We start from the raw sequence: 18,147 nt of genomic DNA, 5'->3' as shown, positions 1-18,147 counted from the left end.
ATATATATATATATATATATATATATTATATATATATATATTATATATATATATATATATATATATATATATATATATATATATATATATATATATATATATATATATATATATATATATATATTATATATATATATATATATATATATATATATATATATATATATATATATATATATATATATATATATATATATATATATATATTATATATATATATATATATATATATATATATATATATATATATATATATATATATATATATATATATATATATATATATATATATATATATATATATATATATATATATATATATATATATACATATATATAAATACACATTCATTTATTACCATATTAAATATTATACTTACTACCTTTTATTTGTAGTGTCCTCATGACCACATATGTCCCCGATTGTCAAATATTGCGGACCGCACACCATGTAATTTTCAAGTAATTTACACACCCATAACATTGGGGACTACTATTAATAAAGATGTTGCTGCTCGGTTTAGTTACGTTGTGCTTAAAAAAGGTTTGCCAAAAGATACCACACGAAGATGGCCGCGTTTGGTGAGGCCTACACTGGTTCGATCTAAACATTCTATATGCAGAATGTGCACACCACATGGAAATTTAAGAGAAATTATATTTACGCAGTCTAAGCATGGAAGGTAAGATACGTTCAATGCTATGATACCCATCAAATACTTATATTTTGACATTTGCCATAAATAATATTTAAAATTGTTTAACTTTCGTGTAGGAGGTATTAACCACAAAATATTTATTAGTTTTGCACATGAAATCACAGTGACTGTGAAGCCCACATCCCTAACGTAGATATAGCGTACACAAGGGTGGGCTGCAGGGATGGAAAATGCAATTTTTTAGAAAGTACAAAAAAGGTATTGTTTGAGCGAAAAAGTACACGCAAAAAAATAATTCTTTCCTCCCAAACGAAATTTTAGACAAACAAAGTTCGTTTCTCATTTGCTTTTCGCTGTAAGGAAGTGTATTTGGAAGAAAAGTATATACTTTTTGTGATAAACGTTTATTCTTTTCCAGGATGTAAAAACAATTTCATAAAGACTAACTCAAAAAAAACATTGTTTTCTTGCTAATTGCATTTTCCCTCACATCTTTCTCACATCCACGAGGTTTTTTAGTTCTTAACACCTTTTTCTGTAATACCAACAATGTGGAAGAAATTATATGATTTTATAGATTTTTAAATTTTTTTACCTTTCGCTTGGACGGAGAATCGAACCGCGGACCATGCACTTTGTAAGCCAACACACTAACCACTGAGCTATGTACCTGTTATGGTCATCAATAGATAATTATCCATACAAGTTATATTTATATAGCATAGCTTGCGGCGCCCACGAACCGAATAAACAAAGTTTATTTAACAGAAACAAATATTTAGTTTGGCACCGTGGAGCAGTGGTTGTTACGTCCGACTTGCATGCCAAGTGTCGTGGGTTCGATCCCTGCTTCGACCAAAGTTTTTTTGCTTTTACATACATTCCAGATATGTTCGGAAGATTCCGAAACAATGTTCAACATTACATTGTACTATATTAAATTTTGAACTGTAAAATGTGTCTTATTAAAGACCTAAAGTCAGAAAAGAACAGTGTTTGATATAAACGAAATGGACTGTGTTTTTGTTTCAAAAATAACTTTTTTTATTGAAAACATAAATATTTTGTAACAAACGAATTTTTTTGGTGGTACAAGTTTAAAATTTTCAATTCAATTCAAAAAACTCTAACAAAAGAAAAACGTTTTCGGTACACGTTTTTTTCTTTGCGTGTACTTTCCACAAATTTTCGGATTTTATTCAGCAAAAACATACACTCTCAACAAAAAAAAATCGCTTCTGTAACATATACTCCTAAATACATTCTGCTTCAAGCATTTATATTTGCAGGATTGGTTCTAACAAAATATTGTTTGTATTGTTCAAACATATTATGTTTCACCTTACGCATACACTGGTAGAAAAATTTGTTGATGAAATGTTCTTCGTGGGAATATATTTTTAAGGCGCCAATTTGTTACTTCCATTTTTTGCTTGCAGTATACTCTGTAGGTCTCTCTTTCTGAACACATATATGTTTACAGGCAATGTATAAATTAATACATGTTACATATTTTATACTTAAACAAGTATATACGGCCAGGCCGAATCTTATCTACCCTCCACCATGTATTGCGTAGAAACTAAAGGTCTGCACAAATATGATTGAAAGCGATTTCAAATGGCTTCGATTTTTATAGAACATGTAGAACATCAGCGGTTCGCCGAACAAACCTAACAAAACCCTCATTCGACGGCTCTATGGCTTGAAAATTTAAACACAACAAAAGCCAATCGGACCCAAAGCAAGCACAAAAAATATCAAATTCATGCGGCATAGAACTTTTTACTTGGGTTATAAATGTTGCGTGAGTTATAAATGTTCTATAAAACTTCAAGCAGCACAGCGGTGTGATCTAATTGTGTGAAAAAAGAATCGATAAGCAACCGTCAGTAAAAATAATTTTTGTATGATAATGTTGTAAAAATAAAGCTTTAATTGAACAATTAAAGGTTTTTTTACGTTGCAAGCCTCTTTCTTATTAAAAAAAAAACTAACTCAAATCAAATTGTATCCCTTGCATAAAAATATTTCTTATATATTTTGATAGAACCGATTACAAATTAATGTAAATTGCATGTAATAATTGAATGTAAATTGCAAATGATTACAACTTATATTGAATTTAAATTTTCAAATAAAAAAATTATTTATTTCATTAATATTTTCTACACGCAAAGAAAAAAAACGTTTGGAAAACGTGTACCGAAAACGTTTTTCTTTTGTTAGAGTTTTTTGAATTGCTTCGAAAATTTTAAACTTTTATCACCAAAAAAATTCGTTTGTTACAAAATTTTTATTTTTTTCAATAAAAAAAGTTATTTTTGAAATAACAACACAGTCCATTTCGTTTATATCAAACACTGTTCTTTTCTGACTTTAGGTCTTTAATAAGACACATTTTACAGTTCAAAATTTAATATAGTACAATGTAATGTTGAACATTTTTTCGGAATCTTCCGAATATATCTGGAATATATGTAAAAAAAAAACAAAAGCAAAAAAAAAAAACTTTGGCCGAAGCAGGGATCGAACCCACGACCCTTGGCATGAGAGTCAGACGTAGCTACCACTGCTCCACGGTGCCAAACTAACTGTTTGTTTCTGTTAAATAAATTTTGTTTATTCGGTTCGTGGGCGCCGCAAGCTATGCTATATAAATATAACTTATATGGATATTTATCTATTGATGACCATAACAGGTACATAGCTCAGTGGTTAGTGTGTTGGCTTACAATGTGCATGGTCCGCGGTTCGATTCTCCGTCCAGGCGAAGGGTAAAAAAAAATTTTAAAAATTTATAAAATCGTATAATTTCTTCTACATTGTTGGTATTACAGGAAAAGGTGTTAAGAACTAAAAATCCTCGTGGATGTGAGAAAGACATCCTTCCTCCAAATACACTTCCTTACAGCGAAAAGCAAATGAGAAACGAACTTTGTTTGTCTAAAATTTCGTTTGGGAGGAAAGAATTATTTTTTTGCGTGTAATATATTACATATCTATGTAATTTTATATTTATATTCTATTCAAGTATGTGTGAGTCAAAGTTGCCTGACAAACTCCTCGTTACTTCTATAGTCAGCTTCGTGTATTGTTCTCCTTTTCATTTTATCTCCATGTATATTCATAGTAAAATCGATACCCGAAGCGGCCGTTTTCAAAATTATTGGCAACTGAATTGCTTGGCAGAGGACTGTTGGCACCTACCGTCGACGTCGTCGTTAAGCCTATCTGAAATTGCTGAGCGTCCTCATGAAGTAGCAAAACGTCACCAATCAAACTATTCACATTACATTCCGTTGTCGATGGAATATTGTCGTTTCTCCGGAATTCACCCTGTTGCATTGCATCTCCGCTTTGAGACATATCGATATTTTCATTCACTTCTATGTTGGAATCTCGCAACCGTTTAATATGTTGTGTTGTTGTTGTTATTGTTGTAACAGTTTTTAATGTAGTTTCATCCATTTTGTTCTATGCTTGTGTATTTCAGCTGGTAGCCAGATCAAGGAACTCTGCGCCAAGGATGGGGTGTGTCCAGAGTGATCTGGTAGTGAGACGGGTAGGCTTAGCTGGGCAAGGAAAAAGGTGACGAGTGTCATGTGGCCCTTGATTACAGATGGGACACACGTCAGCTACGCTGCTATCAATCACTGATAAGTATGAATTCAGGCGGCTGCACTTGCCTGATCTTAGTTGGGCCAAAACTACCATGGTCTGCCGTGAGAGGTCTCTCCCCTCCGGTGCTATGGGCGGCGGTCGGACTCCGAGAACAGGATTAACCTTGTAGCTTCTCACCGCTTCAGCTACATTATCCTCATGAATCCTGTTCAGACCTGTCTAGTATGCTGCCAATTGTCTTATATGTAGTTAACAAGGTTTCTTTGTCCGCATCCCAAGTGATGCCGGCAAGCGACTTGAGGACCTTGTTTCTACCGCGGAGCTTATCAAAAATTACAGTGGAATGGTGGGACGACTTAAAAAGGCTGTCAAATTTGACATATTTTACCACTGACCGGCCAATTGTCTTATATGTAGTTAACAAGGTTTCTTTGTCCGCATCCCAAGTGCTGCCGGCAAGCGACTTGAGGACCTTGTTTCTACCGCGGAGCTTATCACAAATTGCAGTGGAATGGGTGGACGACTTAAAAAGGCTGTCAAATTTGACCCCGAGAATCTTGGGGTACTTTGTTGTCGGAATTGTTTCGCCATCGACTCTGACATTCAACTGCCTGCGTACTTCCGCCGTCCATGTAGTGAATAGTGTGGCTGAGGGTTTGGTGGGAGATATCCTCAAATTTCTTGCAGTGAAATAACTGGTAAGATCAGCGAGGTAGACATTCAATCGATCGTAAATGTCATCAACAATGGGCCCGGATCCCATGATTTTGCAATCGTCTACATATGACACAATCTCGACGCCGTCATGAGGGGGAGGAATCGAGGACAGGTAGAGGTTGGACAGTGCCGGAGATGTCACCCCGCCCTGGGGAACTTCATGTTTAACTCTACAAGGGTTTGACTTCTTGTTCCTGAATTCCACATACGACTGACGTCCACACATATAATTCAGAACCCTACGCTTCGTTCCTGCCGGTAGGGACGTATTTTTGATGTCCTCGAATAATGTAACATGGTTGACCGTATCGAACGCTTTCGATAGGTCAAGCGCCACGGGGACCGTCCTATGATATGGCTTGGGCTGATTAAGTCCCCTATTTATATGTGTCGAAATGGCATGTAAGGCTGTCGTCGTACTGTGTACCTTACGGAATCCATGTTGATGGTGGACAGCTAGAAAATTCTCCACAAGAGTGGGGAGGAGTAGTGCCCCAAGTGTCTTGGCTACTGGCGAGAGAAGCTTAGCTCCTCTTTAAGTCTAACAATTGTCCACTTCTCCATACGACACACGAATGAATTTCATCAGACCATTATGTCCTCCACACACACAAACACTCCGATCACTGAGCACAATAATCCCACTTCTGAAAAATTGTCAATTACGAAGCCGAGTAGTTTAATTCAAAATAAAATAAAAGCAATTTATTGTTAGGAATTCAGTTTAACAAAAATAATGAAAATAATAATTAATTGAAATGTCACAAAGCCCTGGAGGTTATCGAGTCTTCTTTCTGTAGTGTTGCCATATCATCAATGCAATCAAAAAAAAAATCGCGGTTGCCAAAACAGTGTGACAAGGATATCAGCTTAGTTAGCATTAAACAGTAAGAAAATTCCAAAAAAAACTACCATTAGAGGCCTGTCTACCTGCAAATGAAAATATTTTTTTAATAATTTGAAATTTTGGTTTTTTACAAACCAAATACTGTTTATAGAAAATCTTACCACATTAAAAAAAATCATCCAGTAGGAATTAGTAGTATCATATCCATGGACTAATGGAAATTATTCTCAGAATATATTTGAAATAAATTTTTTTTTATAAAATTAGACATAATTTCTACTTGTCAGTATAGCATATAGTATTTAAGGTGGGTATTACATTCAAGTTTAACCGCTAAAATCGGTTAAATCAAATAGTCATAAAGTTACACATACCTGCCGTAAAGAAAAACAAAAGCAGCAAGAACAAGTATATACGGGCGTAAGTTTGGCCAGGTCGAATCTTATGTACCCTCCACCATGGATTGCGTAGAAACTTCTACGAAAGACTGTCATCAATCGAATTACTTGGGTTGTGGTACCTTAAAACTTCTTAACATCGTTTTCTAAATTGTGAGTTAGTTAGGTTGGATGATAAGTCCCCGGTCTAACAAAGAAAAACACATTTTTTTTGTCAAAATTCGCTTTTATTATTCAACATAGTTCCCTTCAAGAGCGATACAACAATTATAACGACCTTCCAATTTTTGGATACCATTTTGGTAGTATTCCTTCGGTTTTGCCTCAAAATAGGCCTCAGTTTTGGCGATCACCTCTTCATTGCAGCCAATTTTTTCCCTGCGAGCATCCTTTTGAGGCCTGAGAACAAGAAAAAGTCGCTGGGGCCAGATCTGGAGAATACGGTGGGTGGGGAAGCAATTCGAAGCCCAATTCATGAATTTTTGCCATCGTTCTGTGGCACGACTTGAGGCATGGTGCGTTGTCTTGGTGGAACAACACTTTTTTCTTCTTCATATGGGGCCGTTTTGCCGCGATTTCGACCTTCAAACGCTCCAATAACGCCATATAATAGTCACTGTTGATGGTTTTTCCCTTCTCAAGATAATCGATAAAAATTATTCCATGCGCATCCCAAAAAACAGAGACCATTACTTTCTCAGCGGACTTTTGAGTGTTTCCACGCTTCGGAGACGGTTCACCGGTCGCTGTCCACTCAGCCGACTGTCGATTGGACTCAGGAGTGTAGTGATAGAGCCATGTTTCATCCATTGTCACATATCGACGGAAAAACTCGTTTGTATTACGAGTTAACAGCTGCAAACATCGCTCAGAATCATCAACACGTTGTTGTTTTTGGTCAAATGTGAGATCGCGCGGCACCCATTTTGCACGGAGCTTCCGCATATCCAAATAATAATGAATGATATGACCAACACGTTCCTTTGATATCTTTAAGGCCTCTGCTATCTCGATCAACTTCATTTTACGGTCATTCAAAATCATTTTGTGGATTTTTTTGATGTTTTCGTCGGTAACCACCTCTTTCGGGCGTCCACTGCGTTCACCGTCCTCCGTGCTCATTTCACCACGCTTGAATTTTGCATACCAATCAATTATTGTTGATTTGCCTGGGGCAGAGTCCGGAAACTCATTATCAAGCCAAGTTTTTGCTTCCACCGTATTTTTTCCCTTCAGAAAACAGTATTTTATCAAAACACGAAATTCCTTTTTTCCTTTTTTTTCACAATAACAAAAGTTGCTTCACAAAAGACGCTCTATCTCACAAACTAATTGACTTACAGATGTCAAATTTTGACACGAATCATTTGAAGGTTGGTACTATATAAAAATAATATGCATTTAATACTAGCGACGCCATCTATGTGTCAGATCGGGGACTTATCAGCCAACCTGTTATAGGTAAGTCTACAAATAATTACGAATCGGTATGGACGTTTTGCACAGTACGTAGAGAACCAGAATTGAAATATGGGGGTCGCTTATATGGGGGCTATATACAATTATGAACTTGATATGAACCAATTTTTTGATTGTGTGATTGGGGATCGATATATCTGAGGGCTATATATAACTATATACCGATATGGACCTATGTTAGTTAGGCATGGTTGTTAGCGGCCATATACTAGCACAATGTACCAAATTTCATCTGACTCGGATGAAATTAGCTCCTCCAAGAGGCTCCAAAACCAAATCTCGGGATCGGTTTATATGGGGTCTATATATGATTATGGACTGATATGGACCACTTTTGACTTTTGGTTGGTAAATATCATATACTATCACCACGTACCAAATTTCAGCCGGATCGGCTGATGTGTTACAAACGGAATGACAATGTTACAATCCCACGGCGGCGGGTTCTGTGTACCGGATTGACCCGATGGACCCCATCCATTGGCCGGTGGCTGCCACATCAGTGTACGTGTTGTTTCGTCCGTCTTTTTGTGTTGGAGAAGGCGCATCCCGGGTAGCCTTCTCCGTTTGCTGTTGGTCCGAGCCGGGATAGAGGAGAACCCCGGACCATGGTATTGTTCAGTCTGCCGAAACCTCATCCACCACCGTTCGGTTTCGGTCGGTGTAACCGGTGCTTGGAGTGGGTGCATTACCGGAACTGTTCCGGCTTAACATCGCTGCGGGAGTATAGTCACACTGACTACGTGGCAGGATGCTGTGCCAGCGATAGCAGCAGTGGGTCGTCTGACTATGCGACCCCCCCGACATCTCCCGCTCAACAATATTCTCCGCCGCAGCATCTTACACCCAATATTGTTGGTATGGACGTTTTGCACAGTACGTAGAGAACCAGAATTGAAATATGGGGGTCGCTTATATGGGGGCTATATACAATTATGAACTTGATATGGACCAATTTTTGAGATTGTGTGATTGGGGATCGATATATCTGAGGGCTATATATAACTATATACCGATATGGACCTATGTTAGTTAGGCATGGTTGTTAGCGGCCATATACTAGCACAATGTACCAAATTTCATCTGACTCGGATGAAATTAGCTCCTCCAAGAGGCTCCAAAACCAAATCTCGGGATCGGTTTATATGGGGTCTATATATGATTATGGACTGATATGGACCACTTTTGACTTTTGGTTGGTAAATATCATATACTATCACCACGTACCAAATTTCAGCCGGATCGGCTGATGTGTTACAAACGGAATGACAATGTTACAATCCCACGGCGGCGGGTTCTGTGTACCGGATTGACCCGATGGACCCCATCCATTGGCCAGTGGCTGCCACATCAGTGTACGTGTTGTTTCGTCCGTCTTTTTGTGTTGGAGAAGGCGCATCCCGGGTAGCCTTCTCCGTTTGCTGTTGGTCCGAGCCGGGATAGAGGAGAACCCCGGACCATGGTATTGTTCAGTCTGCCGAAACCTCATCCACCACCGTTCGGTTTCGGTCGGTGTAACCGGTGCTTGGAGTGGGTGCATTACCGGAACTGTTCCGGCTTAACATCGCTGCGGGAGTATAGTCACACTGACTACGTGGCAGGATGCTGTGCCAGCGATAGCAGCAGTGGGTCGTCTGACTATGCGACCCCCCCGACATCTCCTGCTCAACAATATTCTCCGCCGCAGCATCTTACACCCAATATTGTTGTTCCAGTTCCGGATAGTGCATCGTTTTTGCAATTTAATTGCAACGGGCTCCGAGGTAAGATTAGCGAAATCGTGGACTTTATGAATCGGAAAAGGATAAGGGTCGCAGCGATCCAGGAGACTAAGCTGAATACAATGTGCTTCGGAAGGATCGCACAAGAAGTGGAGGTGGTGGCATGTCTTTCATAATACACCGTTCCGTGCAGTATAGACCTATCCCGCTTGTGCCAGACACTAGTGACCCGTATATGGAATGTATGGGAGTAGCAGTCAAGTCTGGGGCTGCCGAGATAGAGCTATACAATGTGTATATAACGCCGGTTGGTAGCTGTTCTCCAGTTTATTGCCCAAACATTGAGTGGCTATTGTGCGGGCATAACCGATTGGTTCTAGGAGACTTTAATGCCCACCATGAACTTTGGCATTCACTCCTAGGTAATGACCAGAGAGGCATAGCTTTGGCAGAGCAGATAGATGACCCAACATTTTGCACGGTGAACGAAGAGGCCCCCACGAGAATTATGGGTGACTGCAGCAGTTCGCCAGATTTATCTTTAGCGTCGCCTGGTCTGATAAATGACGTTTCCTGGCAACCCGTCATTCCATTGGGATCGGACCACCTCCCCATAATTCTCACCATTAACCGACCCTCCGATTTCATAACCTCTGAACGCCGGACGTTTATCAATCAAAAGAAAGCCAACTGGGAAGGCTTCAGAGAATACACCGATCGCCGCTTCAGTATCCCTCTCATGTTCATGTTGCCCGGAGGGCGTTCCGGGACATCATCAACGCAGCAGCCGCTCGCTTCATACCCGCTGGTCGAATTGCCCAAGTGAGGCCCAACTTCCCAGCCGAAGCGGCGGCACTCGCAGACGAGCGTGATGAACGCCGTCGTGCTAACCCTGCTGATCCTAGAATCAGAGAACTAAATCTAGAGATTAGTAAGATAGTCGACGAGCACAAGAGGAACACTTGGTTAGAGCACCTGAAGCAATGTAACTTAGGCACAGGGACTGGTAAATTGTGGTCAACAGTGAGAGCCCTCTCGAACCCCGCTACAAGGGATGATGGGATTTCCGTCACCTTTGGCGACGTGACTGTGACTGATCCGAAGAGATGCGCCAAATACTTCAACCGACTGCTTGTCGAGCATCCCGAGAGTGATAGAGCGAAAAGGAGAGCCACTCGTCGTATACGTGGTCTCCGAGCCGACGACACACCACAATTTACCGCTGCCGAAGTTACCAATGTCATCAACAGCGCGAAACCATCAAAGGCGGAATTTCAATGCTAATGCTGAAGCATCTGGGAATACTGGGAGTTGAGTACCTGACCAGACTCCTCAATTTGTCCTTGGAATCACTCATTATACCCGATGTCTGGAAGATGGGAAGAGTGATTCCACTACTGAAGCCAGGCAAAGATTCGAGTAAAGGTGAATCGTACAGACCGATATCCCTTCTCTCGCCAGTAGCCAAGACACTTGAGGCACTACTCCTCTCCAGCCTTGTGGAGAATTTTCCAGCTGCCTTACATGCCATTTCGACACATATCAATAGGGGACTTAACCAGCCCAAGCCGTGTCATAGGACGGCCCTCGTGGCGCTTGACCTATCGAAAGCGTTCGATACGGTCAACCATGCCACATTATTCGAGGACATCGAGAACACGTCCCTACCGGCAGGGGCGAAGCGTTGGGTTCTGAATTATATGTGTGGACGCCAGTCGTACGTGGAATTGAGGGACAAGAAGTCAAAACCCCGTAGAGTTAAACAGAGAGTTCCCCAGGGCGGGGTGATATCTCCGGCACTGTCCAACCTCTACCTGTCCTCGATTCCACCCCCTCCTGACGGCGTCGAGATTGTGTCTTATGCGGACGATTGCACAATCATGGCATCCGGGCCCATTGTTGATGACATTTGCGATCGATTAAATGTCTACCTCGCTGATCTTACCAGTTATTTCACTGCAAGAAATTTGAGGATATCTCCCACCAAATCCTCAGCCACACTTTTCACTACATGGACGGCGGAAGTACGCAGGCAGTTGAATGTCAGAGTCGATGGCGAAACAATTCCGATAACAAATTACCCCAAGATTCTCGGGGTCACATTCGCTAGGCTTTATAAGTCGTCCGCCCATGCCACTGCAAGTTGTGATAAGCTCCGCGGTAGAAAGAAGGTCCTCAAGTCGCTTACCGGCAGCACTTGGGGTGCGGACAAAGAAACCTTGTTAATTACATATAAGGCAATTGGCCGGTCAGTGGTAAACTATGCAGCGCCAGTGTGGACACCTCAAACGAGCGATACGCAGTGGAATAACATACAGACCTGTCAGAACGCTGCCCTTAGAACCGCGACAGGATATCTCCGCAGTACACCCCTGGATCACATTTATGCGGAGACCAAGATCATCCCAGTGCGTCGACACAACTACATGTTGTCAAAGCAGTACCTCTTGGGTTGCCATCGAAGTTGTCATCCGAATCACCATCTTGTGGATAGACAACCTCCACCCAGGAATGTAAGGGTTGATCTTCACCTTCTAGAGCCAGAGATCCAGCGTTACATAAGAGAGCCTCTAGATCAGGCAGCATACCAGACAGGTCTGAACAGGATTCATTAGGATACTGTAGCTGAAGCGGTGAGAAGCTACAAGGTTAATCTTGTTCTCGGAGTCCGACCGCCGCCCATTGCACCGGAGGAGAGGGACCACCCACGGCAGACAAGGGTAGTTTTGGCCCAACTAAGATCAGGCAAGTGCAGCCTCCTCAATTCATACTTATCTGTGATTGATAGCAGCGAAGCTGACGTGTGTCCCATATGTAATCAAGGGCCACATGACACTCGTCACCTTTTTGCTTGCCCAGCTAAGCCTACCCGTCTTACTACCAGATCACTCTGGACACACCCCATCCTTGCCGCAGAGTTCCTTGATCTGGCTACCAGCTGAACTTTTTTAATATACCCCCATCCTATGGTGGAGGGTATAAAAATAGCAACTGTACTCACGTGATCCCTTTCTGATCTCGTTATTGCAGCAAAACAAATATCACCACAAAAGATACCAACAACACATAAGGAACATTCCAGAAATTCACCCAGTTTGTCTCTAGAATCAAAACAACCAACAACAGCATAAAACACGCAATAACAAACACAAACAATCATACGAGATATGCAGAAAATATCTCTACAACACCCTCTCATGATGCAATGATTTCATTACTCCCTTCTCACTTCATTTTCCAGTAGCACATTTATTGATTAGATGGAATTTTATCTATACACACAAAAAAATTTTTTTGATTTCAATCACGAAAATCGCGGATTCAATCATTTTTTTAATTGAAATGTCTTCAATCACGAAAATGATAGTATCAATCACCCATTTTGATCGAAAACCAACACGGGTTTCAATTAAAAATGTCTTTTGTCTCGGAATCAATTAATTATGTGATTGAATCAATTAAAAACGTGATTGATTTTTAACATAAAATTCAATCACAGTTTTAATTGAATCAATTAAAATTGTAATTTATTTCGCGACAAAAATCAATCAACTATTTGATTGATTCAATTAAATTATTAATTGATATGGGCAATAAATTTCAATCAAAAAATGTGTATATTGCGCCCCCAATATCTTATTTAGTTTTATATGAAATAACAGAAAATATGCGTTTCTTATAAAAAATCTTCAATATTTTATTTTTCTGAATTATACCATAGACTAAAGAATTTCGTTTTTGTTATTTGTGTGTTTTATTCTAACATAACTTAGATATACAATAGACAATAACAACTAAAGGGTTAAAAAATAAAGTATATAAATTATTATCTTCCTTATCATATTAACGATGTCAGCATGTTCCTTCTAATATTTAGGTGCGCCTAGATTTCCAATAAATCAGCAGTCGGTAAGCTAAATTATTTTTCTGAAAGTAAACAGAATAATTCGAATTTAATTTTGTTCAACTAAAAGTTAATTTTGTTAAACATTACCTGCATAGAACATCAAGTTCCAGGTTGCATATTTATAATCTTCTTTTGCAGTTGTAGTCGTTCAGCATAAAAACGTGTATTAAAGGCTCGGTAATTTAATTTTAGTAACAATTCCTTTCCATATTCTCACATATTTGATAAAATTATGGACTTGATTGGTCAATTTCACGAAATAAAATTGGTCACTAAAAGAAATGAATAAAAAATATAACACGTACCACCAGACTTACCACCAGATCACTCTGGACACACCCCATCTTAGTCGCAGAGTTCCTTGATCTGCCAACAAGCTGATGTACCAAGCGTATAACATGAAATGGATGAGATCACAATAAACTGTTACAACAACAACAATAAAAAATATATTATTTTAGTCCGTTTAATGTAACCAGGCTTCAATGGAAAACGGTATTCACATATCACAATTTCTTACCTTCAATAAACGTAGATTGTTTTCCATTTTTACAACACCACAAAACACAAACACAGGTAATTTCAAATGCGTTCTGTCATATATTTTTTCACACCTTTACCACGTGGCCATTTGTTGTTGCACACTTTATTTATTTCAACCCTTTGCTATGATTTGTTCTTGCGTTCAAAATATTTATGCACACATTTTGAATGCAGCAGACAGAATGTCGTCAATCATGTTTTTCAATTTCCGCGAAAAACAAAAACATAACCGTTCGTTACGAGTTACTTCAACAGACTGATCTCTCATTGTTGAATACATTGTTGAATATGTTAAATACCCATACTCTTGTTCTCTTTTCACTCTTTCTATTGCTAAAAATTATTCGATTTCAATCACAAAGCTGATTGGATCAAGCACATGTGTAATTGGAAACGGAAATTTTTTCAATCACGCTTGTAATTGAAAATTATTTCCGAATCAATTAACAATTTGAATCATATAATATTTTAATTGGAAACGTAACAAATATCAATCATTTTTTAATTGGTTTTTATTCGGATTTGATTAAATAATTAATTGAATCAATTAACATTAATTGAATCCGTTTCCAAATTCATTTAAGTGATTAATTGAAAAAATTTCGGTGATAATTTTTTGTGTGTAGGATAAGGTAAAATGTATGTAAATTTACAAGCAATCTATAAAAAATTATATACACCCGTCAAGGTTTATATAAACTACTTTTTATTCTACTTTATCTAAAATTTCCAATGTGAGGAAAATATACCAACTTATAACATATAATAAAAAGGGAAAACAAGCTGTAGGTAGCCATCATATGAATCAGTAATGTCGTTAAGTTAGTTTTTACTACAAATTTTTTTTCCATACAAAGATTTTTCTTGGTAAATTGTCCACATTTCGTAGTAAGATTTTTATATTGCTTATGTATTTTTGTAATACAATAAACGATGCATTAACTACTGTGTTGGAAATGTTTTAAGGAAAAATCCTTCCCATTTCGTAGTTAGTGAACTAAAAAACATTTACTGAAATTTTATAAGTTTTCCTTTAGCTAAATTAATTTTCGTTTTGGTTAAAAAAATGAACTATATTACAGTAAATTTTTTTAACTATGTGGAAGCTAAAATTTTCCTTAAATTTACAAGACATTTTTTTCTGTGTATGATGTAGTCGGCCCGCCCGACTTTCTACTTTACATATTTGTTTCATGAAAACTTCGAACATCTTGGAGAATGTAATCTCTTATTTATTGCTCAGAATTTAACATTGTTTCATTTAAAGTTTTTCACAAAAAATATGCAAAAAAAATAAATTACAAACATGTATAAGCACCCCAATTTACCATCTTTTAAAGTATATTGTCTTTGGTGCAGACCTTTACTATGTATGTTTTGTTCCAAAAATTTGGTGTATTGAATGAACCAATGGAAATATTTAAAAATTATTAATATATTCAATATACTCAAGTTTCCTAATAAACTTAAATTCAAAGAAAAAGTATGTTTTCTCCTTTTTCAGGTTCACATACAGATGCGCAAGAGCCAGCCGATGGGGCGATAGATTGCCTGTCGTTATTGAAACCAAATCAAATTAAAATAAAAAATATGTAGACACTCATAATAAATAAATAATTTTATTATATATTAAAAAGTACTGAAAAACAGTATGCCATTGCTTCTTTTACACTTTATGAAAAAAGTGACCCCTTCTTTAAGTTAAAATTAACTAATTTTGAAGAAAGTTGAACTTATATACGCCATAGACATTTTTATTCGTTTGAACGATGTAGTTTTCGTAGAAATTAAGAAGAATTCATTCTATATTGTTACGAATTTGATAATTATAGATTTAAGTTTATTTAAATTAGTTTCCGTTAATTTAAAATTTCAAATTGTAACGATAAAATTTCGTTATCACTTGTTGGAATCATCTATTCATTTTCTGGTACTTTCCTGAATTTCTTTTATGTTCTTTTGTTTGCTTATTTTCATATCGAAATGTAAGTTCTTACTCACTCATAGTATAACAACCCCTTTGCTTTGTTATTTTGCATTCTCATTTCATCTCATTGTCTATTGTTATTGTTGTTGTAGTAATGCGAGCATATATCTATGTGAGTGTTGTTTGGCAGACACCAGATGAATAACTTAATGGTCGTAGATTCTTCTAGCGTTGTCAAAGACAGAGAGAATAAAAACACAAGAGAACGAAACTGTGAATTGAAACTGCGTCAGTAGGTGGTAGTCATGAGGAAAGTTTCTCTAATATCATGCAGTTTTTGTCGGCGCTTCTCTCAAATATCATACAGTTTGCGTCGGCGTCACACAGTTCAATTGTCTACCGACCTTACGAAACGTAAATAAAATAGGATTTAAAACCTAACAAATGTTCTTTTTATACCCTGCGCCACACTGTGGAACAGGGTATTATAAGTTAGTGCATATGTTTGTAACACCCAGAAGGAGACGAGATAGACACATGGTGTCTTTGGCAATAATGCTCAGGGTGGGTCCCTGAGTCGATATAACCATGTCCGTCTGTCCGTCCGTCCGTCTGTCTGTGAACACATTTTTGTGATCAAAGTCTAGGTCGCAATTTAAGTCCAATCGCCTTCAAATTTGGCACATGTTCCTAATTTGGGTCAGAATAGAACCCTATTGATTTTGGAAGAAATCGGTTCAGATTTCGATATAGCTCCCATATATATCTTTCGCCCGATATGCACTAATATGGACCCAGCAGCCAGATTTTTATACCGATTTGCTTGAAATTTTGTACAAACATAACACTTAGTGGTATAGTCAAGTGTGCAAAATTTGATTGAAATCGGTTCAGATTTAGATATAGCTCCCATATATATCTTTCGCCCGATATGGACTAATACGGTCCCAGAAGCCAGAGTTTTACCCCAATTTGATTGAAATTTTGCACTAGGAGTACAATTAGTAGTGCAGTTAAGTGCGCCAAATTTTATTGAAATCGGTTCAGATTTAGATATAGCTCCCATATATATCGTTCGCCCGATTTACACTCATATGACCACAGTGGCCAATCTTTTACTCCGATTTAATTGAAATTTTGCACAGGGAGTAGAATTAGCATTGTAGCTATGCGTGCCAAATTTGGTTGAAATCGGTTCAGATTTAGATATAGCTCCCATATATATGTTTTTCTGATTTCGACAAAAATGGTCAAAATACCAACATTTTCCTTGTAAAATCGCCACTGCTTAGTCGAAAAGTTGTAAAAATGTACGTAAATAAGCAAAATTGCCGCATTTGGAGTGAAGAGCAACCAGAAGCCGTTCAAGAACTGCCCATGCATCCCGAAAAATGCACTGTTTGGTGTGGTTTGTACGCTGGTGGAATCATTGGACCGTATTTTTTCAAAGATGCTGTTGGACGCAACGTTACGGTGAATGGCGATCGCTATCGTTCGATGCTAACAAACTTTTTGTTGCCAAAAATGGAAGAACTGAACTTGGTTGACATGTGGTTTCAACAAGATGGCGCTACATGCCACACAGCTCGCGATTCTATGGCCATTTTGAGGGAAAACTTCGGAGAACAATTCATCTCAAGAAATGGACCGGTAAGTTGGCCACCAAGATCATGCGATTTGACGCCTTTAGACTATTTTTTGTGGGGCTACGTCAAGTCTAAAGTCTACAGAAATAAGCCAGCAACTATTCCAGCTTTGGAAGACAACATTTCCGAAGAAATTCGGGCTATTCCGGCCGAAATGCTCGAAAAAGTTGCCCAAAATTGGACTTTCCGAATGGACCACCTAAGACGCAGCCGCGGTCAACATTTAAATGAAATTATCTTCAAAAAGTAAATGTCATGGACCAATCTAACGTTTCAAATAAAGAACCGATGAGATTTTGCAAATTTTATGCGTTTTTTTTTAAAAAAAAGTTATCAAGCTCTTAACAAATCACCCTTTAGTAATGCGAGCATATATCTATGTGAGTGTTGTTTGGCAGACACCAGATGAATAACTTAATGGTCGTAGATTCTTCTAGCGTTGTCAAAGACAGAGAGAATAAAAACACAAGAGAACGAAACTGTGAATTGAAACTGCGTCAGTAGGTGGTAGTCATGAGGAAAGTTTCTCTAATATCATGCAGTTTTTGTCGGCGCTTCTCTCAAATATCATACAGTTTGCGTCGGCGTCACACAGTTCAATTGTCTACCGACCTTACGAAACGTAAATAAAATAGGATTTAAAACCTAACAAATGTTCTTTTTATACCCTGCGCCACAC

At 38.1% G+C, this 18,147-nt stretch overlaps 1 protein-coding gene across 1 annotated transcript in view; it reads left to right on the top strand.

Moving 5' to 3' along the window:
• Positions 1 to 15,547, top strand: part of LOC142225559 (ribosome assembly protein METTL17, mitochondrial) — a 52,686-nt gene extending 37,139 nt beyond the window's left edge. The window contains exons 3-4 of the mRNA XM_075295342.1: positions 397 to 683; positions 15,400 to 15,547. Of these exons, the coding sequence (XP_075151457.1) occupies positions 397 to 683; positions 15,400 to 15,475 (363 nt within the window). The 3' untranslated portion in view covers positions 15,476 to 15,547. The remainder of the gene's footprint in view (positions 1 to 396; positions 684 to 15,399) is intronic.
• The last annotated feature ends 2,600 nt before the right edge of the window (positions 15,548 to 18,147 follow it).

The sequence above is a fragment of the Haematobia irritans genome, chromosome 2 (assembly GCF_050003625.1).
Source record: "Haematobia irritans isolate KBUSLIRL chromosome 2, ASM5000362v1, whole genome shotgun sequence".
Taxonomy (NCBI): Eukaryota; Metazoa; Arthropoda; class Insecta; order Diptera; family Muscidae; genus Haematobia; species Haematobia irritans.
The sequence above is the reverse complement of the archived record's forward strand: the minus strand, read 5'-3'. Positions and strand labels throughout refer to the sequence as shown.